General features: G+C 41.3%; 1 protein-coding gene across 1 annotated transcript in view; it reads left to right on the forward strand.

The window, feature by feature from the left end:
* LOC140212142 (sorbitol dehydrogenase-like) overlaps nucleotides 1-20,306 on the forward strand; it is a 39,680-nt gene extending 19,374 nt beyond the window's left edge. The window contains exons 5-9 of the mRNA XM_072282750.1: nucleotides 251-369; nucleotides 2,500-2,565; nucleotides 8,178-8,356; nucleotides 12,359-12,480; nucleotides 19,931-20,306. Of these exons, the coding sequence (XP_072138851.1) occupies nucleotides 251-369; nucleotides 2,500-2,565; nucleotides 8,178-8,356; nucleotides 12,359-12,480; nucleotides 19,931-20,201 (757 nt within the window). The 3' untranslated portion in view covers nucleotides 20,202-20,306. The remainder of the gene's footprint in view (nucleotides 1-250; nucleotides 370-2,499; nucleotides 2,566-8,177; nucleotides 8,357-12,358; nucleotides 12,481-19,930) is intronic.
* The last annotated feature ends 6,178 nt before the right edge of the window (nucleotides 20,307-26,484 follow it).

Consider the following 26,484-nt stretch of genomic DNA (forward strand, 5'->3'; position numbering starts at 1 on the left):
TTATCAATATGACAATGTTCCTTTTAATTGACTATTGTTGCCTATAAATATATTTGTAGATAGGGCCTTTCAGCGAATATATTAAGTATCAAGAGTTAGAGATGATGTTGGTTGATAGGTTGCTGCTGATATTCTGTTCTCTAATGCAGTGTCACCCAATGCTAAGCACAAGGAGTGACATGGAAAACTTCATACTAATGAGTTACATGTTTTGAATAAGGGAAGTTTAATGCTTGTAACTTCTCTACAGACTTCCTGAATGTGTGAGTTTTGAAGAGGGTGCATTGATAGAGCCTCTGTCTGTAGCGATCCATGCCTGTCGTAGAGGTGGGGTAAATGTGAGCCACAAGGTCCTCATCTTTGGTGCAGGTAAGTAGTTTATGCGATTATGAACCAAGAGTTTTCATAATGACACACACAAAATGCTGGAGGAACTTAGCAGGCCAGGCAGCATCTATGGAAAAGAATAAACAGTCGTTGTTTTTGGGCTGGGACCCTTTATCAGGACTGGAAAGAAAGGGGGAGAGTTCAGAGTAAAAAGTTGGGGGGGGAGGAGGGTAGGAAGAAGTACAAGGTGATAGATGAAACTGGCAGAGGGGGAGGAGTGAAATAAAGAGCTGGGAAAGAGATAAAGGACTTGAGGAGGGGGATCCTGATAAAGGAGGATAGTGGACCATGGAAGCAAGAGAAGCGGGAGGAGCACCAGAACCTTGAGGTACATTGGTATAAAGAGAAAACTGACTAAGGATTATAATCTCATTTTCCCAACACACACACACACACACACACACACACACACACACACACACACACACACACACACACACACACACACACACACACACACACACACACACACACACACACCCTTCCAAATAAATTGAGAAAGTATTTGAAAAATTTAAGAAGCCACAAAAGAGCATTAATACAGTAAGATATAGGAGCAGAATTAGGCCTTTTGAGTCTACCCCACCATTTCACCATGGCTGATCCAATTTTCCTCTCAACCCCAATCTCCTCCCTTTTCCCTGTATCACTTCATGCCCTGACTAATCAAGAATCTGGGGCCTGGCCGGGTTTGAACTTTTGACCATCTGCCTTGAAGTCCAGTGTTGATGCCACTACACCACCAGATGGCCCTGGAACTCACTACCTAAAATTATAAGGGATGCAGACTTAGTTAACACTCTTGAACGCCAGCTCAAAACTTATTTATTTAACCTTTCTATTAATGAACATCTTTATTTTCATATTTATTCCACTGTAAAATACTTTGAATTACATTGTTTATATGAAAAGAGCTCCATAAATAGGTTGTTATTATTATTACCTAACTAGCTAGGGGGCAGCATGAGAGTGTGACAGTTATCACAACACTGTACAGCGCCATCAGTAAGATCGGGATTCAATTCTCTCTGTTGTCTGTAAGGAATTTATATGCTGTCCCTGTACTGCAGGGTTTTCCTCTGATTTCCTCCCACATTCCAAAGATGTACGGTTAGGGGGTCAGGTTAGTAAGGTGTTGACTTGCTATGTTGTGGGTTGCCCCTGGCACAATCACTGGACTGTGATGGTCATTGACACAAATGATACACTTCACTGTATGTTTCAATATTTCAATATACATGTGACAAATAAAACTAATCTTTTTAAAAAATCTATTAGCTCCTTAAGGTTTTCATAGCCAGGGGAGGTAGTGGAGATAAGCTCCCACTTCCTATTAAATACTTCCAATGGCATGTGTCTCAAATAGCCTCTGACAACCATATACAGTTCCTAGCCTTCATAAATGGCTTAGTGACTAAGCTAAAAGCAGGTTACTGACACCTTAAAACCAGTCGTTTCAGGCACATGGATGTCCTCTGCCTTTCATCTATACCTACACAAGCGGAAGGCTTCAGGAGTAAACCCTGAGGACATATCTGGAGCTGGAGTCCCTAAAGCAGTCCTACGTTGAGTTCAACACTGACTGGCAACTCCTGTGACACTGCTGATGCTAAACTGTATCAGTCTTTGCGAACTAGATTCATTGGGTGCATAGAGGAGGAGCCTGCTGCATGGACAACAGCTTGTTCTCCCTATCATACTGTCCTGGCTTGCATGTCACATACAATAAGTCATGGTCGACCCTGACCAGTGGAGGGCCTCAATTAGACATCTATAGCAACAGAGTTTTTATGTGGTCTAATTGTAGCTGTGCACTGAATGTATACAATGAAATCCTGAAAGAGAGTTACAAATCCTAGTCCTGATTAAATTGTCTTTTCTCAGTCAATTATTCTCGTTCTGTTCTACAACTATATGGGCAGATGGAGAATCTCACAGTAAAGAAAATTAGTTTTCTCTCTGATCACACACCTGTTGTTGTTGAGTGACTTTAGGTGGATTGAATAAGGTTCCTGAGTTCAGAAAGTTTACCAGACATAGAATGTGTAATTAACTGTATTTTAATTAAATGTAATTTACACCTAATACTTGTGTGATCTATCTTTTATCTAGGGCCAATTGGACTTATGAATCTGCTCGTCGCCAAGTCAATGGGAGCATGTCCAATTGCTGTTTGTGGTAAAGTTACTTATATATAAATATATATAAAATGTTTGTTCAGAGAACGTGGGTTGTAGTTAACTGCACGGCTCAGAATTACTCCGTGAACTGAACACCATGCTTAAAGAATATGAATGAATTGGATGAGTGCTTAATGACAATCCAGTAGACTGGTTTTTCAGATTTGAGTTCTCTAAATATGATTGTTTGATTTAAACTTGTATCCTCAAGTCATTAGAATGGCTTTTGAGATTTTTTTTTTGTTCAGCCATGTACCATCAAAATGCCAAATCTTCTATTACTTGACCTTTCCCATGCTACCATTTTACTGCTCACAGCAAAGCACTGTGTAAGAGTTTACATACTTACTAAACAACGGGTTGACCCATTGGGGTGCCCTTTGACAGAAGGGTAGTGCAGTCTGATGTGACCAGAATATACCTTAAATTTTCCTGAATGCTATTGGTATCGCTTTGCTTTGGAAACTGAAGTAGAAAACCTCAGTTTATTAAAGAAGAATGACGCGTAGCAAAGCAAATATAGCTCCTCCTCATTTAATGAAGGACACTTTTGATGGCATCATTTCTGGTTTATCTGCCGCCCTTGTGCCTCTCATTGTCATTCTGGAGACGTGCTGTCCTTTCATCCCCCGTCTCTTCATCTCTTCTGCTGTTTGTTCTTTGTCTCTGATCGTGGAGACGTGCATTTCTCAGCTCCTTTGTCGCTTCCTTTCTGCTCCTTCTGTGTGCCTGCTTTTGTCATTCTGGAGACGTGCAGCCCTTTCATCCCCTGTCTCTTCATCTCTTCTACTGTTTGTTGTTTGTCCCTGATCCTGGAGACATGCATGCCTCTCCTCCTCTGTCTCTTCTTCTCTCATCTGTTTTTGTCCTGACTCTTTGATCCTGGAGTTGCGTGGCCCTATCATCCCCCGTCTCTTCATCTCTTTTGCTCTTTGTTGTTTGTCTCTGATCCTGGAGAGGTGCATTTCCCAGCTCCTTTGTCTCTTCGTCTTTCCTCCTTCTATGCCAGTTGTTGTCATTTTGGAGATGTTCATGCCTCTCCTCCTCTGTCTCCTCTTCTCTCATCTTTTTGGCCCTGACTCTTTGATCCTGGAGTCGTGTGGCCCTGACCTCATCCGATTCTTGTTCTCTCTCTCTCCTTGCTGCTTCCCAGCGACGTTTGGCGTCATCTCTTGACCATATTATCCCCTTTCTCTTTCCACGTGGCATAATTAGGCTGACCATTTTTATTTTACCCTAATGCTGGATAGAAGATACAAAGCAGTAACACCAAAGCCTCCAGGATGCTGATTATTCTTGATGATGTGGTTGGTGCTCTCCTAAATGGACGTGCTATAGTCACCGCTGTCCTTTGACTGCAGCAAAGGGTTTGATGGGTGTCTCGAGGTACGTCATTACTATAAGATTTAATTATCTCTTATTGATAGGTCTCAGTTTGACCTGTCCCAATCCTGCACATGCTGATGGTGATTAGCAGAATGTGACCCCTTGAAATAGAGCTGCCTTACCCTTTTGCTCTGGTTGGTGTCGCTGCTGAGAGCATCGTGAGTCACTTCTGAGGCTGGCCATGCACATGCGTCGTGGTGTCGCGTCACGGTTACCGTCATGGCAGACATCGGCTCTCGGGTGAACAAAGGGCTGTTGATTTTTGGCGAGTGAGCAATATTATACGAATATATAACCCTGAACTTTGCCTGCATTCTGTAAGTTAGCGCATTTTAAGTCGATTTAGCCAAAAATAGTGCCACTGTCATGCACCATTTGTGCTAATTGGAGGTCACAAACAGACAAGCAGACAGACAGAGCATGAGAGTTTTAGTAGTATATAGATAATGTCTTGCAAGCAACATATTGTCACATTTCTTTTTGCATTTGCTTCTAGTTCTGGTTTTTCTGTTTTAATTTTCATGGGCTTCTTCAAAGAACACTCCGCAGATAATTAGGACCTTATTGTACACCAGACCTAGTTGGTAACATGGTTCATTATCTAACACAATGGGTCAAAAAAACCTGCACTTCGGCTCCACCTGTCTTTGTTCTTGTTTATCACTGAAAATGTGGCCTGAGCAGCTCAAAAATGATTTGCATTTTTTTAATGTCTTGCTGACCTCAGGATATTTTTCAGAAATGAGGCTTCTGATTTTCGAAAGCATTGATTTCAGCCTCTGAAGCCACGTGAGAACATCCTTCAGGAGAATGAACTCATGGAAGCCATCCAGACCAGATGGGGTACCTGGCCAAGTACTAAAGACCTGTGCTGATCAACTGTCTTGAGTATTTTCTGAGATCTTTAACCTCTCACTTCAGCAGTCTGAGGTACCCACTTGCTTCAAGCAGGCTTCAATTATACCAGTGCCTAAGAAGAACGTGGTAACCTGCCTCAATGCCTATCATCCAGTAGTACTTACATCCACAGTGATGAATTGTTTTGACAGTTTGGTGAGGAAACATCAACTCCTGCCTTAGAAGCCACTTGAATCCATTCCAGTTTGCCTACCGGTCCATGGCAAATGCCATCTCATTGGCTCTTCATTCAAGCTTAGAACATCTGGACAGAAAAGATGCATGAATCAGGATGCTTGTTATCGATTACAGTTTGGCATTCAATACTGCCACACCCTGAAAACTAATCAATAAGCTTCAAAACACTGGACTCAATACTTCCTTGTGCAGTTGGGTCCTCAATTTCCTCACTGCAGACCCCAATCAGTTTGGATTGGCAACAGCATCTTCTCCACAATCTCCATCAGCACAGATGCACCACAAAGTTGTGTACTTATCCCCCTGCTCTGCTCACTTTATGCTTAAGACTGTGAGGCTAAGCATAGCCTGAATGCCATTATTTAAGTTTGCTGATGATACTACTGTCATTGGCCAAATCAGAGGTGGTGAAGAATCAGTATATAGGAGGGAGATTGAAAATCTGGCCGAGTGGTGCCACAGGAACAACCTCTCGCTCAAATGTCAGCAAGACCAAGGAGCTGATTATTATAGGAGGAGGAAATCAGAGGTCCATGAGCCAGTCCTCATTGGAGAATTAGTGGTGGAGAGGGTCAGCAACTTTAAATTCCTCATTGTTATCAGTTCAGAGGACCAGTCCTGGACCTAGCATGTGTGCACAATTATGAATAAAGCACTGCAGCACTTCTACTTCCTTTGGCATGACTTCTAAAACTTTGCCAAAGTTCTATAGATGTATGGTGGAAAGTATATTGACTGGGTGCATCAGAACCTGGTATGGAAACACCAATGGCCTTGAACAGAAGATCCTATAAAAAGAAGTGGATATGGCCCAGTCCATCATAGGTAAAGCCCTTGCCACCAGTGAACACATCTACATGGAGCATTGTTGCAGGAAAGCAGCAATAGTGAACTCCCCCCATCCAATTTAAGCTCTCTTCTCACTATTGCTGAAGAAGCTGGAAGAAGAGCCTCAGGACTCACACAACCAGGTTCAAGATCAGTAATCACCCCTTAACTATTAGGTTCTGAACCACAAGGGATAACTTCACTGAACTTTACCTGCCGTGTGCCCTGCCCCCACTGAACTGCTCCCAGAATCTATGGACTCACTTTTAAGGACTCTTCATCTCATGTTGTCAGTATTTATTGTTTTTTTATTTTTATGTTTGCACAGTTTATCTCTTACATGTTGGCTGTCTGCCCTGTTGGTGTGGTCTTTCATTGATTCTATTTTGGTTATTGGAATTATTGAGTAATGTTCTGTTTTGTAATTTCAAAACATTAAACTAATTCAAAGGAGGACTCTGGAGTCTGAAATGTGGGTCTAGCTTCGAGTGAGGCACGCATGTATCACATGGTTGCATGATGACATGTGCAACTCATGTATTTATACATATAATCCAGAATGTATTATTTAAATGAACAAGAATGCTTCATCAAGGTAATATATATACACACACACACGATTACTCAAATATTACTTAAATATTAAATACACAACAAATATATCCTATAGAAAATGAATCTCGGGGCTCTATATGGTGAGATATTTGTACTTCGATAATAAATTTACTTTGAACTTTAATTCCCACATTCTCATCTCCATTGTTCCCAGTAAAAATACTCACTTTTGAACTTTGCAATGTCTTTTTATTTTTGCAATTTAATTTCAATTATTTATCCAATATTATCTGTTCCATTTGATTTTCACTTGAAGATTACATCATACATTTAGTGGCAACTGTATCAGAAACAGGAGTGGAACCTAATGGGTTCTATGGCCGCTGGAGCCCATCCACTTTAAGGTTTGAAATGTGTGTTCAGAGATGCTGTGCTGCACACCATTGTTGTAAATGTGTGGTTATTTGAGTTACTGTCACCTTCCTAAATCAATCTGGCCATTCTCCTTGGACCTCTCTCATTAACAACCCTTTTTATCCACAGAACTGTCACTCACTGGATGATTTTTGTCTCTCACACCATTTTCTATAAATTCTAAATGTTGTTCTGCGTGAAAATCCCAGGAGATCAGCAGTTTCTGAGATACTTAAACCAGTCTCTCTGGCACCAATGATCATTCCACGGTCATAATCACTTAAATCACATTTCTTTCCCGTTCTGATATTTGAGTATCAACTGAACCTCTTGACTAGGTCTGCGTGCTTTTATGCATTGAGTTGCCGCCACTTGATTGGTTGAATAGATATCTTCATTAATGAGCTGGTGTTCAGATGATAAAATGGCTAGTGTGTATAGGTAACCCTTTGGTAAGGCTCCCCCTACAATGCATTTGGTCACATGTCACTTCTCCCCATAGCTTGAGTGACTAACAATATGTGGTCCAGCCATAGATTTGCTATTAATTGCTATGAGGTATTTAGGTGCACATGTTCTTTTGTAAATAACATAACCTCCAGTACAAACTTAAATTTTACCATCATCTGGCATAACATTAGGTAAGATTAATCTTTTAAAATAACTTGAATCAGCATTTCCTTGAAACTGCGAAAAGAGTTTATAGTGTGTGGAATATCTGATATTATTGCTGAAGTATCTGAGAAATTGGTAAACTGGTAAATCATAAAGGTGGTATCCATTATTAAGCACCCCTTCCACCCAGGATAGAAACATAGAAACAAAGAGAAACCTACAGCACAATACAGGCCCTTCAGCCCACAAATTGTGCCGAACATGTCCTTACCTTAGAAATTACCTAGGGTTACCCATAGCCCTCTATTTTTCTAAGCTCCATGTACCTATCCAGGAATCTCTTAAAAGACCCTATCGTATCCGAAAAAATATGCCCTTTCACATCACTCCCAACAGAGAGGAGATACTGGAGCCTGAAGACACACACTCAATGATTTAGAAACAGATTCTTACCATCTGCCACCAGATATCTGAATGGACATTGAACCCATGAACATTACCTCATTATATTTTGTTCTCTTTTTGTACTACTTGCAGTATATTTTATTCATTGCACTATAGGGCAGCTGCAAAATAAATTATAATGAATTTCAGGTTGATATCTATATGAACTTTGATAATAAATCTGATTATGATTAAAATTGGTTTTAAAAAAGGCAAATTATTCTGATATGTCTAATCACTTGAAGATTCATCAGGTTAATTAAATTGTTCCAGATTTGATACAAGAGCGACTAGATATGGCAAAATGCTTGGGTGCCTCTGCTATCTTTAAAGTAGAAAAGAACAGCTGCCCTCGGGAGTTGGCTCAGAAGGTGAAGAATGCTCTTTGTGGCATGCCAGATATAACTATTGAGTGTACCGGCGCAGATCAAAGTGTTCAGACTGCAGTCTGTGTGAGTATTAAAGTTGTAGGACTGGTACATATATGGTCAAAACTGTACATGATTAGCTATGGGTTACATTCTCCTGACTTATGAATTGGTTATTTTCCTGTTTGCTGAAGTCTACTTGGTCAGTTTTCTACCTGGTAGCAGCTTACCAGTTTAATTTTGACTTGATAACTTGGAACTAAGCTCATCACTCATGGGTTGCTTGTTCCTTCATTAAAGATCAACTTTAGACCATAAGGCATAGGAACTGAATTAGGCCATTCAGCCTGTTGAGCCTGTTGCACCATTCCATCATGGCTGATTTATTATCCTTCTCAACATCATTCTCCTGCCTTCTACCCATAACATTTGATGCCCTGACTAATCAAGAACCTATCAACTTCCGCTTTAAATACTAGGTCTATTACCAATTACCAATTATTGATAAAAGGTCTATTACTCTATTACCAATAACTAGGTCTCTGCAGCTGTCTGTAACAATGATTTTACATCTTCCAATCCTATGTCACCTCCTTCTGATTTGATTTCACATTTTACCAACACAGCCACCCCAACGTGGTGCCTAGGTGCCTGTCCTTTTGATACAATTTGTATCCTTTGAATGTTAAGCTCCAAGCTATGATCTTCTTTCAGCCATGATTCAGTGATGCCCACAATGTTATACCTGCCAATCTCGAACTGTGCTACAAGATCATCTACCTTATTCTGTGTACTGTGTGCATTCAAACATAACACCTTCAGTCCTGTTTTCATCAGCCTTATTTTTTTTCTCTCATGTTACACTTCAATTCAGCCCACTGACTGCAATCTTTTCCTATCATCTGCCTGTCCTTCCTCACAGTCTCAATAGATGCTGTATCTGCTTGTATACCAACTGTCCCATCTTTAGCTCTATCACTCTGGGTCCCACCTCCCTGCAAATTAGTTTCAACCCTCCCCAACCTGCCCATAAGCATATTCATGCCCTTGAGTTCAGTTGTAACCTGCCCGTTTTGTACAGGGCGTACCTTTCCCAGAAGAGATCCCAATGATCCAGAATTATGAAACCCTGCTCCCTGCACCACTTCCTCAGCCGTGCATTCATCCACCAAATCATCCTATTCTGACTCTCACTGGTGTATAGTACAGGTAGCAATCCAGAGATTATGACCCTTCAGGTCCTACTTTTCAGCTTTCTACCTATCATCCTATATTCTCTTCAGGTCTGCATCCCCTTTCTTGCCTATGTCATATGTACTCTACACTGGCTGCCTATTCCCTTTCCCTCTCCTGACAGTCACCCACCTACCTACTGCAACTTAGGAGTGACTACCTTCCTGTAGCTCCTATGTATCACTTCCACATTCCCCTATATGAGCTGAAGATCATCCAGCTGCAGCTCCAGTTCCTTAACACAGTCCAACAAGTATTAGGAACTTGCTGCAGTGTTTTAGTCAGATTGCAACACGCAACAAAAAAAAACAACACTCAACAGTTGTAAAGGATAAATAACTTTATTTTTTATATAATTAGAAGTTAAAATATGGAATAAAATATGCATAAATGCATATGCATTTACAATGTAAATAGCATAAAAAGTGGTTTAAAGTGTTTTAGAAGTGAAAAAGGATCTAGTGCTTTAAAGTGGTTTAAAGGCAGATACAATAAGAGCATTTAGTAAAGTCTTGTATAACAGAAAAATAGAGGGCTATGCAAGAGGGAATGGTTTGATCGATCTTAGAGTTGGTTAAAAGGTTGACACAACATTGTGGGCCAAAGGGTCTGTACTATGCTGTTGTGTTTTATGATTGCAGTGCAGTGATGCGGTAATAAAGTGGAGCTTTTGGAAAAGTTTGCAGGGTTATCTTCTGGGATTCTCTAATGATAAAATTTGATATCATAGTTGTGCTGCCACTATTTATACTTTATTGTTGCCAAACAATTGATACTAGAACGTACAATCAACACAGCGATATTTGATTCTGCGCTTCCCGCTCCCTGGAGTACAAATTGATAGTAAATATTAAATATTTAAATTATAAATCATAAATAGAAAATTTCCATCTTGAAGGACTATTTGGTGAGCCACTAAATATCCTGGGGTCTCCCACCGATGTATTCTTGGCACATTTACTGTTTCTCCATACTGGCTTGTTACAACATCATCTAAAAACACATTGTCTGTTTTATCACAAAGCCTAATGATATCAAGGTCTATCTTGCCATTTAATTTGAACCTCTTAGCTGTACCTAAAATGTTAAACTGCTTTCTGATACTTGGAATTAGATGAGCTGAAACTTCCTCTACTTTGGTTCCCAACAGACTTTTTCCAACCACTGACTTTGGCCATTTATCCTGTAATTGTTGCTTCAGATCATATATCCATGTTGTGGTTATACATTATAATCTGCTTCCCAATTTCTGTCAATTTTTCCCTCATTGACCTTAAAAAGTAAACATGGTTGTAAGCAGTAAATTCCAAATATTATGTACATTCAGGTACAGAAGGTACCTCTTGTACCTAATAAAGTGGCCACTAAGTGTGTACTCTCATGGTCTCCTGCTACTGCAGCACATCTACTTCAAGGTTTGATGTACAGTGCAGTTAGAGATACTCTTCTGCACACCACTGTTGTAATGTGTGGTTAATTGAATTACTGTTGCCTTTCTGTCAGCTTGAATCAGAATGTCCATCCTCCTCTGACCTCTCTCATTAAAAAGGCATTTTCACCAACAGAACTGCCATTCACTGGATGTTTTTATGTCTAGAGACTGTTGTGCATGAAAATCCCTGAGATATTCAGATCACTCCGTCTGGTACCAACAATCATTCCATGGTCAAAGTCACCTAGATCCCATTTCTTCCCCATTCTAATACTTGGTGTGAAAAACAACTGAACCTCTCGACCCGTCTGCATGCTGTCTGCTTTTATGCCTTGAGTTGCAGGCACCTCATTGGCTGATTAGATATTTACATTAATGAGCAGGTGTACAGGTGTCTCAATAAACTGGTACTGAGTATACAGTATAGTTTTAGAAGCAGTTTTAAGGTGCTGGGTGCCAACATCTCTGAAACTCTATCCTGGGCTCATCATATTAATGAAATTACGAAGAAGACACATCAGCAGCTATGTTTCATTAGGAGTTTGAGGAGATATGGTATGTCACCACACACCAATGTTCCCTCTAAAGTGTGCACATGTGTGTATACACACACACACACACACACACACACAATTGGCATGTTAAGTATATTTCATGATCATACACAATCACATTTTCTATTCAGGTTTCTGATGTGGACAGTGTTGACAACGTGGAGTTTGCAGTGATTTGTCTGCATTTAGAACTGGCTTCCTTATACTGTTTTCATTTAAGAAGTTATTCAGTGTGCACATGTTGTTGTCATTGGGCAAAAAATTGCACAAAATTTTTGCACACACTGGTCCTTACCAATTAGAGGGAATGTTGCCATAGGCTCTAGCAAATTTCCACAGATATACCATGGAGAGCATTGTAACTGGTTGCATCACCGCCTAGTATGGAGGAGCAACTGCACAAGATTGGAAAAAGCTGAAGAGCATTGTAGACTCAGCCAGCTGCATCATGTGCACTGGCCTTCCCAGCATTGAGGATATTTTCAAAAGGTGATGCCTCAAGAAGGCAGCATCTATCATTAAGGACCCCCATCACCCAGGGTGTGCTTGTTTCTTATTATTTACCATCATAGAGTAGGTACAAGAGCCTGAAGACACAGCTTCTTCACCTCCGCCATCAAATTTCTGAACGGACAACGAACCAACCCATGAACACTACCTCACTATTTTTGGTCTCTCTTTGCATTACTTATTTGATTTAATTTTTAATATACATTTCTTATTATAATTATAGTAATTATTATATATTGCACTATAGTGCTGCCACAGAACAACAAATTTCATGACATACGTCAGTGATAGTAAACCTGATTTTGATTCTAAATTAAGAAATGTTTCTTATTCTGAGTTCTTGCCCCTTTTTTTCAGGCTACTAAGCCGGGAGGAGTATTAGTTTTGGTTGGCATGGGCTCATCATCTATAAATACCCCTATGTTAACTGCAATAACCCGGGAGCTGGACATACGAGGAGTTTTCAGATACTGCAACACGTAGGTACCAAAGAAAATATAGATGATATACAATAAAATAAATATTCACACATTTTGTAGCCAATGGCTTTTGCTGTAATATTTAGAATTACAGAGGATTTTATTTGCGGATGTTTCTGGTTTTCTCAAGTTTCTTCCTTTTTTTTATTTTATCCTATCAACGTATTTTTCTATACTATCCTCCCTTTTGTGTTAATCTCCGTTTCATTACATTCAATTTTTTTTACAGTTCCTCAGTCTCTCGTGTTTCATGTTCTCTATACACTCTGGGCAAACAATTTTCCCCTGAATACCTTCATGAGTTAATTACCCAGTTTCATGCTCTTTTCAAGTGGAATTTTTTCTAGATCTTAAATCACGTAACCAATTTAATTCACACACAGTGTGACTTTAGATTTAAGTTATCATTTCATTATCATGGGTAGTGTTGTTTAAAGTGCATCAATGGATTAGACCAACTATAAAGCATCTTTTTTGAAAACTGAGAGTTAATGCTGTGGATTCTCTATCTACTTATCACATGGAAATATTTATTTGAGTTTTTAATTAACTTATTACTGTAATATTTAAAATTACAAACCTATTATTTGACTGAGGGGATTAAGGCCAATAGACACTGGAGCAAAATGAGGTCATTCAGCCCATCAAGTGTCTCCACAATTCCATCATTGCTGATTTATTATCCCTCTCAACCCCATTCTCCTCCTCTTCCCCATAACTTTTGACACGCTTACTAATCAAGAACCTACCAGCCTCCACTTTAAATATATCCAATGACTTGGCCTCTACAGCCATCAGTGACATTAAATTCCACAGATTCACCACCTTCTGGCTAAAGAAATTCCTCCTCATCTTTGTTCCAAAGGACCATCTTTCTATTCTAAGGATGTAACGTCTAGTCCAAGACTCTACCTCCATTGGAAACATCCCCTCCGTGTCTACTCTCCAGGGTACCACCACCTTGAGAACCTGAGTGTGATGCCGCCTACAGCTTTGCTCCTGGTAGATTACCCATGGCTGTAAGGTCAAGGAGGAGGATCCAGACGAAGTGCAGTCTAACCAAGACCTCAATGGCGGAGCAGGTAGAAGATGGTGGTAAACTAGAGTGTCCGGAATCTCGGAACTATGAGGACCACCACAGCAGCTGCGAAGGAGGAGGGGGGACGCTGCAGCAGAAGATGCCCCTCCAATCATCTTGATCTCCATGCCATTGGATTCTGGCTCTTTCTCTGTCAAGAACCATGTGGTGGCTGCTTGTGCATCAATCTCCCCACATTAAAAGACCTCACGGACAGGAATTTCCCCTGATTTGGTAACACTGGACAACAATTTTTTTCAAAAGTGTTGCTTCCTCAGAACTTTTTTTTGTTTATGATAGACTGCTTGAAGATGAACACAAATATAATTTCAGACTACTTGTATCATGTAGGAATTTGGAGAAACAACAAATTAACTTTTATTGACTATAATGTGTTTAATTGCATAATGGTGATGATGCTTTGCAATAGATCAACTAAGTTAAAAATATTTTGTTAACATTAATAATTTTCGTTTGTACTCAGTGTCTGAGGCTTCTCGCTTAAGTGTCCAAAAATAATTCGCCAGCATTGATGGATTCCAGCTGCCCTGGTATCTGTTCTCCATGACTGCAGTGTCCTGGTGAAACCTTTCACCATGCTTGACACTAACAGCACCAAGATTTGCAGGGCAGAAGTCTAAATGGGAATGCAGAAAATGAATCTTTAGTGACATGTTGCATTTCATGGTTTTATATGCTTGAAACATGCTTTCAACCAGCTGCATGTAGTTTGGTGTTCTTTAGATGCCGAGAAAAATTTCAACAATTTCCTTGAATGCCTTCCATGTGATTTTCTCCAGTCCCACTAGAAATTCTTCAAATTACCTGTCATTGATGACCTGCTTGATTTGTGGACCAACAAAAATGCTATCCTTAATCTTGGCATCAGTTATTCTGGAAAGCATCTGTTGCAAATATCAAAATCCCTCATAGAAATTTTTGTGCCTGGTGATAGCAAATTCCATCCTTACAGTCCTGAACCCAATAATTATTACTGAAACCTGTCCCGCCATGCAGCAGCCACACTGCCTAAACATGCCCAAGCATGTCTGGACAAGATAGGAAACTTTCCAGCTTACATTGTAGGCAACATTTTAATTAACTTGAATTATGAATTGAAATAATAAATATGTTTATTTTTAAAAATGGTGCATGATAGGGAAATTTCATGGTGATTTTCATGATCAGTAGCCCAAAATTCATAAGATACACCTAAAAGGTATTCAGGAAGCAAAATCTTTGTTGTCCAGTGTAATCCAATCAACCAACTTGGAAAAAGCCCTGTAGTGACCAGGAAATGGTGACAAGAGCAGGGCAGTGAAGTCTGGGAGCTCCCAGCCACAACCTGGCACACAGGCAATGGGTGTTAGATACAGTCATCTTGCTCTTGGACTGCGGCAGATGGAGCTTTTCAACAGCTGCACCCATGACTGAGCAGCTCTATTCAGGACCCACTCTGTTCACCCCACACGGGGAAGGAGCTAGAAAAGGAGCCCTAAAAATAGCCTGCCTCTTCACTTCTGACTGGATTACCACGTCCAGTGGGATGACAAAACTGCAGTCTGAAACAAAAGCATATAAATTTTGGAGCCTGAAATGTGCAGACACTTACGGACAGCAAAATCAGCAATCGTCCTGAAAGACATACTGCCATCATCTCAAGAAAGCTGAAAAGATTCAAAATTGACCTTGCTGCCCTCTGTGAAATGCAGTTGGCTGAGGAGTGACAATTGAAAGAGGGGAAGGGTGGATACACATTTTTCTGGAAGAGGAAATCAACAGATGAATCCAGAATCCATGGAGCTGGATTCACCATAAAGAGCAGCATCTTCAGTCACCTCTCTGAATTGCCAATTGGCAAAAGTGAATGTTTCATAACCATGTGCCTTAAGCTCTCTAACAACCAAATGGCTACAGCTGTGAGTGCCTACGCTCCAACCTGAGACTAAGCAGACAATGTTAAGGGGACCTTCTACGCTGGCCCAGACTGCATACTGTCAGATATTCCCAAGGAAGATAAAGTCATTCTTCTTGGAGACTTCAGTTCTAGAGTTGGCAGGGTCCTGGAAAGGCACAATTGGGAAGGAGGGTATTGGCAACATCAATTCCAACTGAGTGCTCTTACTCTCCAAGTACGCTGAGCATGATCTTACCATCACCAACACCCTTTTCCGCCAGAGAAATGAGGTGAAAATTTCATGGATGCATCTCTGTTTAAAGACTTGGCATCTTATAGATGACATCATTGTGTGGAGGAGGGATTGCAGAGAGGTAAAGAATACAAGAGCCGAGATCAGTGCTGATGGTAGCTGGACTGACCATCGGTTTATTCACTCACAAATAACCATCAAAATCACGCGGAAGAGTAGAATGCAGAAGAAGCTGAGCCGTCCCAGAATCAACATCGAGAGCCTAAGATACACAGCGAAGGTACGACATCTTCAGGCTACCCTTTCTAAAAGACTCCCAAAGCAGTATCCGGAGGGCATTGAAGCACACTGGACCACACTGAAAACTACCATCCATGATACTTGTGAAAACATTATTGGATACAAGACCAAGATAAACAAAAATTGGTTTGATGAAAATAACAATGAATTAGAAGAGCCAATCAACAACAAAAGGAAAACTTTCTGTGCCTGGCAGAGGGACATCAACTGCAAGGTGAAAAGAGAAGCCCACTCCAAAGCTAAGGCTGTAGTCCAGTGTAGAGCAAGGGAAATAAAGAATCAGTGGTGGACTGAGAGGGCCCTAGAAATACAGCAGCTTGCTGACTCTGGTGATATCAGGGGTTTCTTTATTGCCACTAAAGCAGTGTATGGCCCAAACCATTGTGGCCTAAACCCCCTTCACGCCAACGATGGATAAGGGCTGCTAAAGGACAATGGTGCCATCAATTCTCGATGGAAGGAACACTTTCAGGAGCTATTTAATCATAATACCACTGCTGGCATTGAAGTTATCAACCAGCTCCCACAATGACCCATGACGAGGACATGAGTAAGCTTCCTAGTATCAAAGAGGAGCAGACAGCTTACAAGAAATTGAGGAACAACAAGGCTGCTGGGCCTGATGGAATTCCAGCAGCAATCCTCAAGGAAGGTAGTACAGATCTTTTAAATCATACTCATAACCTACTTGTCAAGATCTGGGATGAGGAGAAGATTGCAGCTGAACTCAGGGATATCTTGATACACACTTCAAAAAGGATGACAAAGCTGACTGCAGAAACTATAGAGGCATCTCCCTCCTCACCCAAGTTTTATATTATTGGCTCCAACCTCTGTCAGAAGATCTCCTGACTGAGTCTCAGTGTGGTTTCCGTCTGGCCAGAATAACATCAGACATGATTTTTACAGCACGTCAATTGCAGGAGAGAGCCCAGGAACAAAATCTCCCACTTTATATGGCCTTCATAGACCTTCCAAAAGCATTTGACTCAGTAAATCGTCCTGCCCATTGGCAAGTACTGTCCAAACGCAGGTGCCCAGAGGAATACCTCAAGATTCTGCAGCTCTTACACAATAATATGAGTACAACAGTCCTCAGCAACAGTGGCTCTGAAACAGCACCTTTTAAGGTTGCGGCCGGGCTCAAATGGGTGCATTATTGTCCCCAACTCTGTCATTTTCATTACAACCATTTTTTGCCTCACAGGCCAAGGCCTCCTACAAGGAGTCCAGATTCTCTATAGGACAGATGGGGGGCTCCTTAACTTTAACAGGTTCAAGGCAAAGATCAAGGTGTCAACTACTCCCATCATGGAGGTCCAATAGGCAGACGACAACGCCATCATAGCTCAACTTGAGGAGGATCTGCAATGCATAATGGATGCTTTTGCCAGAGCATACAAGCTCCTGGGACTTGATCTAAATATCAAGAAAATCCAAGCCCTGCTCCAGATCAAGCTCCTAAACCTCTAACCATCCAAGCTGACAACATCCCTCTAGAGAACACTGATCATTTCCCATATATTAGCAGCCTTCTTTCTTCAAGAGCCAACATTGACCTTGAAATAAATCGCAGAGCAGGCTGTGCAAGTGGAGTTTTTGCTAGGCTGAGAAAAAGGGTTTTTGAAAATCGGGATATCAAGACCAGCACTAAGCTTCTGGTCTATAAAGCTATAGTCGTCCCCTCCTTGCTATATAGAGTGGAGTTATGGACAACATACAGCTGGCATATAAACTCCCTAGAAACTTACCATCAAAGGTACCTCCAAAAGATTCTGAGAGTTAACTGGAAGAACAGCCATAGTAACTCCAGCATCCTGGAGGAAGCTAACATTAACTCCATAGCCACAATCGTGATGGGTTGGCCACATCATCCGTATGCCTGATTCCTGCCTCCCTAAACAACTCCTGTTCGGCCAACTCAAGGATGCAAAGTGCACTCCTGGAGGGCAGGAAAAGCATTTCAAGAACAATATCAAGTCCCACCAGAGGAAGTGCCACATCAACCGGAATGGATGGGAGAAATTAGCACAGGATAGGAAAAGCTGGAGAAGGATTGTCAGTGAGGGGACTGTACAGCTCGAAGAATACCTTCATTGTACCACTGAGACTAAGTGGCTTCAACGTAAGGAGAGACTGGGAAAGTCCCATCTAGCTACCTCCACCACCACTTCAATGACCTACACCTGCCTACACTGCAATAGGACTTCTGGATCACGGATCGGCCTCTTTAGTCATCTCAAGATCCGCAAGTGATCAGATCAACCACCAGGAGAAGAATCATACTTGATTATGAGTGATTGCTGATGATGATGATGAGACCTTTCAATATTCGATAGGTTTCAGTGAGATTCACCCCTCATCCTTTTAACACCATCAAGTACAGGTCCAGAGACCATTATAAGTTAACCCATTCATCCCGTGAACCTTCTGTGGCCTCTCTTCAATGCCAGCTCATTGTTTCTTAGATAAGGGGCCCAAAACTGCTCACTATACTCCAAGTGCAGTTTGATATTGATTGCTTTATAAAGCCTCAGCATTACATCCTTGCTTTTATATCTGTTCAGTTAAATCATTTCCATTATCTCTGCAGGGGCAAGATGCCATTCTATCCATATATTTCTGCACAAATATTTTTCTTTTGGAGGTGCTGTGGTAATGAACGGTTCATTCACCTTCAAGTTGTACATTCTCCTGACCTGGAAATATGTCACTATACTTTCATTATTGATTCATACAGATTAAATTATTACGCACTGCACTAAGATAGTACTGTACAAGGTAAAACAATAACAGAATGCAGCATAAAGTGCAACCGCCACCGAGTAAATGCAAAGCAAGCAGACATTAAGGTGCAAATTAATTACAAGGTAGATTGTGAATTTAAGAGTCCATCTTACTGTAATAAGGAACCATTGAATAGTCTTAAATAGTAGGGTAGAAGCTGTCCTGAAGCCTGGTGGTATGTGCTTTCAGGCTTTTGTATTTTCTCCCTGATGGAAGAGGGGAGAGGGGAAAAGAAGGAATGTCTGGAGTGGGGGTCTTTTGATTATACTGGCTGCTTTACCGAGGCAGCAAGAAGTGGAAAGAGTCCATGTAAGGGAGTTTCCATTTCTGAATTCTGATGGATCATTATCCTGGTAGTCCCCAGAGCACAGGATGCATATGTTCATCACATGATCTCCAGTGGTTTGAGACTCATCATCTTCCTAGGACAATTAAAAATGGGAAATAATGCTGTCATTATCAAAAAATTCCACTTTTTGTAAAGAAATAGAAAAACCTTTGTAAATTCCACCTCATTTTAGTTATCTATGTTAAAAGAAGCCAAAAGTGACCAGTTATTTTCATTTGATTATCAATTCCACTTTGATGGAGGGGTTACTGCTTCACTCAGATGATGCTGTGAATGTGGAACGAGCTGCTTGCAGAAGTAGTGGATGCAGGTTTGAATTCAACATTCAAGAGAAGTTTGGATAAGTACATGGATTGGAGGGCTATGTTCCAGGTGCGGGTCAATGGGACTAGGCAGAGTAGCAATTCAGCACAAGCTAGATGGGCTGAAGGGCCTGTTTCTGTGCTGTAGTGTTCTGTGACTCTTGCCTTGTACCTCTGCAGGTTATATCTCCAAATATCCATCCATGTACTTTCTGATTGTGCTAAGGATTTCTGACTGACAATGACTGCCAGACACCATTACATATTATGCAAAGGAAGAACAGCACTGTGAACAATAAATATCTAACTTTTCATATTGTCAGTGGGATTTTCTAGGCTCCTGGTATATAAATATCTAATCGTGTGTTTGGGATTATTCATTCTAATATAGATGAATTAACTGGTGTGTGCATCTTTTCTAAATTCCAGTTACAGTCTTGTAAGAAATCGAACTGTCACTTAACTTTTTTGTTTTGTATCTTAGGTGGCCTACTGCAATTAACATGGTGGCCTCACAAAGAGTAGACGTGAAGCCTTTGATCACACATCGCTTACCTCTGGAACAGGCCGCAGAAGCATTTGAGTTGGTGAAGAAAGGTGCAGCTCTGAAAGTGATTATGTTGTGTGAGGAGCAGCAGAAGCAGCAGGAGGGAAAGACACTGGAACAATGCCGACAGCAATGTCAGCAGCTGCTACTGCAGTGTCAACAGCAGTGCCAACAACTGAAAGACCAGTGTGAAACTGGCCGCTCCTGAGTGTGCTTGTGCTCTTATGTTCAATATGAAGTGACAGCTTTAGCACAGGCCTCAAAGACTGTTTTCACCAATTAACAACTGTCCCAAGTCTGTAATAAACACACTGAATGATAGCATTTGTCTATGTATTATTTGGAAAAGTTATGATTTCCTCTCAGATTTTTTTTGTGTGTAGCAGTAGGTTGCACTTGTGTATATTAGCTTTTTAATATGTTAATCCTGCAGCATTTTAACAGGACTGATAACAGTGAAAATTTGAGCCAGAGAGAAGTTAGCCAATGGACTAATCCTAGTAAAGAAAATTAAACTAGATGCCAGAAAGAAACAGTCGACGTTTCGGGCCGAGACCCTTCACAAGGGTCTCGACCCAAAACGTCGACTGTACCTCTTCCTAGAGATGCTGCCTGGCCTGCTGCGTTCACCAGCAACTTTGATGTGTGTTGCTTGAATTTCCAGCATCTGCAGAATTCCTCGTGTTTATGCCAGAAAGAAAAAAAGGGGTTTGAGAGGACTGAACCAGATAATACATTAACAAAAGGGGGCCACATATTGCAGATACTGAAAATCTGAAATGATGCTGAAAGCATTCTTTCTTTTTTCCAGAGTCCTAATGAAGGGTCTCAACCTGCAACCTCATCTGTTTATTCCTCTCCATAGTTGCTGCTTCATCTTCTGATGTCCTACAGCCAAGTAAATATTTTTGACCTGCAAGCACTATTGAAATGTAGAAACATAACATCCAATCTGTGCACTTCAGATGTTCAATACCTGCAGTTTGATTTTCATATAATTCCTAATAAATAGGGATTTCATTCAGCAGTTACTAAGCTGGCTGAAGACAAAGAGACAACAGATGCTGGAATATGGATCAAAAAAAGGAACTTAGTAGCGGAGCAGCATCTGTGAGGGGGGATAACAGTTGTTGACACTGTATTAAAACTGCATCTGACTGAGATTGGAAAGAGGAGATAGCCAGCATAAAGAGGAAAGAGGGAGGGGTGAGATAGGCCAGCGGGTGATAGGTAGATTGAGGGGCATGGAGGATGAAGGGGCAGACAGAGCCAGGTAGGGAGTGGAGTGGAATGAATGGAGTTGGGAGACAAAGGCAAGTAGGTAATGGGGAAGCTAAGAGAAAAAGGCAAATGGAAATCTCTGTCGGTACGAGAGGCTGAAGATCAAAACAACTACTGGAATGTGATAAGCAGAAATACAAAGGCAACCAGTACTGATATCTGATAAGTACGGAAGGTGATAATCAGAAGCATTAGGGAAGAGGTTGTGCCATCCCTTTTCAAAGTTTCTTCCAAGAAACTTTCAAGATGAGTATATTCATTCCTGAACATTTGAAGTGTCCTTTTACAAAGATATAAAGTACTACGGCACAGAAACAGGCTCTTCAGCCTACCTAGTCATGCCAGTTGGTCTTCTGCCTAGTCTCATCTACTAGCACCTGGAGTATATCTCTCTAAACCCCTCCCATCCATGCACATATCTAAAATTCTCTTAAATGTTACAATTGAATCAACATCTACCACTTACATTGGCAGCTCATTCCAAGTGAAGATTCCTTTGAGATGCCCCTTAAATATTTCACCTTTCACCCTAAACCTATGACTTCCAGTCTACTCTCACTGAAAATTATGGGAAAAAGCTGGCATGCAGTCACCCTATCTATACCCCTACTAATTTTCTATATTTATAAAAGATCTCCCCTCATTCTTCAGCCTGGTGCGGACACACGCATTCTCCCCCCCCCCTCCCCCCCCCCCGGAGAATACCCGGAGCAAGCAAGGCTGACCCCAGCATGGACTTGGAGCTGGTGCACTTCTCCACCCTGGTGTGAGCCCAGACCGGACCAGACCCCCTTAAGATGTGTCCCAACACCGGTCAAAGCTAAGGTTTTTTTTTGTAGTGGATACATGGAACGCCCTGTTAGGGCTGGTGGTAGAGGGAGATACATTAGGGAGAGTTAAGAGACTCTTACTTAGATAGACACATGGATGATAGAAAAAATGTGGGGGGAAGAAGGGCTAGATTAATAATAGAGTAGCTTAAAAGGCCTACAGAACATCTTAGGCCAATGGATTTGTATTGTTCTGCATTTTCCTATGCTCTGTAGAGGGAAATACAGGCATCCGTTAGTCTTGTGAGACCATGGATTTGCACCTTGGAAGGTTTCCAGGGTGCGGGCCTGGGCAAGGTTGTATGGAAGACGAGCAGTTGCCCATGCTGCAAGTCTCCCCTCTCCACGCCACTGATGTTGTCCAAGGGAGGGACCCATACAGCTTGGCAGCAGTGTCATCGCAGAGCAATGTGTGGTTAAGTGCCTTGCTCAAGGATACAACACACTGCCTCAGCTGAGGATCGAACTAACAACCTTCAGATCACTAGACCGACGCCTTAACCACCTGGCCACGCGCCAACACAAATAGACGATCGCTATTTTGGGTGGAAACCCTTCATCTGGACTGAAAGTATATAGGGAAGAAAGTCACCATAAAGAACTGAGAGGTAGGGATGGAACAAGAGCTGGTAAGTGATTACCAATGGGTGGAAGAGAGACCCTAATGATCCTCTTAGCAGTCCTCACACTTTTTTGTAAGAACGCGATTAGATGCCTTGCAATTCCTGTACCAGATGGTGACGTAGCTGTTCAGGGCACTCTCAATGGTGTTCCTGTTAAAATTGGTTAGAAGCGAGGAGGGGAGCATCACTCATCTCAATCTCTTCGAGAACTGGAGACACTGCTGTGCTTTCTTGACCAAAGAAGTGGTGTACAGAGACCAGGTGAGATCATTCATTATGTGCATACCTAGAAACCTGACAGTGCATATACTGTAGCTCTCTCCGTGGTGGAGGCATGTACGTGCAGTGGAGTGGTCAGCCTGCACCTTCGTAAAGTCCACAATCATCTCTTTGATCTTATCCATGTTGAGACTCAAGTTAGTGTACTTGCAACATTCTCCTCTCGGTCCAGTGACACCTCACCTTATGGTATATGTGCAGTCATGACATATGAGTAATGGAAGTGAACACCCCATAGCTTTTGCATCACGTTCCCTTATCGCTGCAGAGAAAAACTATACACAGATTGACAAGGAGACCTTGAGCCGGGGCTGGGGTTTAAAATGTTTTAATCAGTACTTGTATGGGAGAGAGTTTATTCTCATTACTGATTACCCTCACTAGTGGTTCTGTGGATTTTTAATCCTCAGAAGGGTGTTCCATGAACAGCAGCAACGCAAATGCAGAGATGGGCTCTGCTTCTTGGAGGACACAATTACAAGACTGAATTCAAAAGGAGGATTAATCATGGAAATGCTGATGGATTGTCCCATTTGCTCATGGACAAGGAAGTACTGCAAAAATTTACAAAAAAAGACACACCTTTTGATGTATTCTGTCTAATGCAAATTGAAAGTCTCTCTATTACGGCAGAGATGATCCAAAGGTACACCAGAAAAGACCCAACACTGTCACAAGTCTCCATGGCCACCCAAAATGGTTGTAATGTGCAACAGAAACTGCAGTTTCCCCATTTTTACCAGCACTGAGATGAGCTTGCCCTTGGTGGAGATTGAGAGTTGTACTATCCAACCTGAGAGCTAAGGTGTTGCAGGAGCTACATGCTGGCTATCTAAGCATGGTTAAAATGAAAGTGTTAGCTTGAAGCTTTGCCTGGTGACCTGGGATAGATCGGCAGATCGAGCAGCTTGCCGTACACTGTATGGGATGCCACCATGTTCAGAAGATGCCAAGAGCAGCACCTCTCCATCCCTGGGAATGGCCTGCATTGTCCTGCAGAGGAATCATGGGGATTTGGCTGACTTTTCATGGGCATAAATTTCTTGGTAGCAGTGGATTCAGCTACAAAGTGGCCAAAAATGTTCCCAGTAGCCTCCACTACGGCCTCGCACTCTGTTGATGTATTGAGAAGTCTATTCGCAAGGACTGGTGTTCCAGAATACTTAAGTCAGTGACAATGGACCACAATTTGTGGCAGTACAGTTTCAGTCATTCCTAAAAATGAATGGAATAAGACTTATTACATCTGCGCCGTACCACCCAGTTACAAATGGCTTGGCAGAAAGGTTTGTTCAGAATCTAAAGAACACTTTACAAGCAATGTCAGCAGATCACACTATACCTACACTGAACCAGAAGTTCACCAATTTCCTCCTTGCGTATCCTATTGCAACACATTACACAACCAATGACTCTCTAGCTATGCTATTCCTCGGTTGTTTCTTGCATTCACACTTAGATGTCCGTAAATCCCATCTCAGGAGTATGCAGAACAAACAGCTGAGACAAATTGAGGGCTCCTCAAATAAGCAGGTTTGATGCTGCACTCCTGGACAATCAGTCCTGGTGAGGGACTACAGAGGTAATCAAAAGTGGATAGTTGGAATGATTAAGGACAGAATGGACCGCTCTTCTACACAGTGGAGATTGTGCCTGATATCATCTGGGGATGACAACATCGATCAGTTGAGGAGATCAGGGTCAATTGTTAAAGTGGAAAGTTAGCTACCACTATCAGAGCTGCTTCCTGCAATTTCAGAGTCAACGCCTGCAACCACCACAGAGGAGTCCCAAAATCTGTGATTGTTTCACTGCCACAACTCTCACCTGCCAAACTGAGTGATCCCCCTTGTCAGGAAAGAAGTTAGCCCAGAAGAGTAAGAAACCCACCACAGTGATTAAACCTTAGGCCTGAATGGGGCAATTTAAAATTTACTTTGCTGTGGGTGCCTGTATATAGTAGTCATGCATTCTACATTGAGTTGGAGTTTATAGCTAAGCAGGGAAGAGTGTTGTGCATTTAATATTTCAGTAAAAGTTGAGTAATCGTGTGTGTGTGTGTGTGTGTGTGTATATTAAGTATGCTTGTTCATTAAATAATTCATTTTGAGTTATAAGTATAAATACGTGAATTGCATACGTCATCACGCTACTATGTGACATGTGCCTGCCTCATCTAAAGTAAACTCGGAAGTTAGGCTCGCAAGTCTGACTCCCGTGTCTTCCTTTGAATTGGTTTAATGTTTTGAATTTACAAAACATAACATTGATGGCGCGGGACAACGACCCATGCTGACCTGAGAGCTGTCTTATTCCCCAATCTGAAGGCAGCATCCCGATCTCTCAGCCATGCCTGGATCTCTGCTGTCAGCCATGGCTTCTGATTTGCTCCCACATAGCTGTGTTTGATAATGAATGCAGTCCTCAATGTAGCCAGTCACAGATCTCACATATTCGTCCATGTTAACATGACGGCTGTAGGTAGTAAGTAATCAAGTTTTCAAAATGATGAAATCCTCACTATTACAAAATGCAATCTCAACTCCAGAGGAAAGCAGAGAAGTTAACATGTTTTGTCATCCTTTTTATTTTACACTTGGGCTGTCAGATTGCTGGGTATTTCTGTGCAAAGTAAGTGGGAGAAAGGATTAATAGACCAGTGATGTGATATTATCTCCTGAAATTGTAACTAAAGTACAAAGTATTTATGTGAAATAAGAGATAAGAAAAAAAAAGACAACAAAGATGGACAGATTTTAGACCAGGAAGGGAATGTAATTTTAAAAAAAGATTTCTGCTTACTGTAGCAATCTACAAAAGGAGCTCAGCAGGTTGAACAGCATCTGAGCATCTGTGGGAGGAAAGGCATCATTGATGTGTTAAGTCAAAACCCTGCTTCAGGTCTCCAGTTTATATTTTCTAACTATGATTAGGGTGGAAAATGGAGCAGAACAGAGTGGGGGAAAAATTTTTTCCACAGTATGCAACAAAACTAGTTTTGAACCTTCTGTGTTCAATAATCTAACCAATGATGTGCCATGTAAGATGATCTGGGCAGGACATCTGGCTGTGACTTGTGAAATACTTATAAATTCCTGTCACTCTTACATGTTTTTTCCCTATAAAATGTATTCAAATGTTTCTATTTGTGCTGTTTTCCAGTAAAAATGCACATTTGAGTCATCAGATCAAAGACACGCTCAGTGTTAAAAGGGCCTTTGGACTCATTTAGAATTGGTCATCAACTGAAAGTATAAATTAATGGGACTGAAGATGGCACACCATAAAAGCCCGTCTGTGATGCTCAATGAAAAGAATGATCTGAGGCTGGTAACCAATTTGCCTCTTTTTCTATTGTTTTGTAACTTTATAACTGAATTTAAAAGTATGAAAGTGATAATTTTGCTGTAGAAAGACAGATCTAGAGGCAGCATTTAATTACATTTTCTCATCACTGATAATTTGTGAACAATTGTAA

This window comes from Mobula birostris, chromosome 18 (genome assembly GCF_030028105.1).
Source record: "Mobula birostris isolate sMobBir1 chromosome 18, sMobBir1.hap1, whole genome shotgun sequence".
Classification (NCBI taxonomy): Eukaryota; Metazoa; Chordata; class Chondrichthyes; order Myliobatiformes; family Myliobatidae; genus Mobula; species Mobula birostris.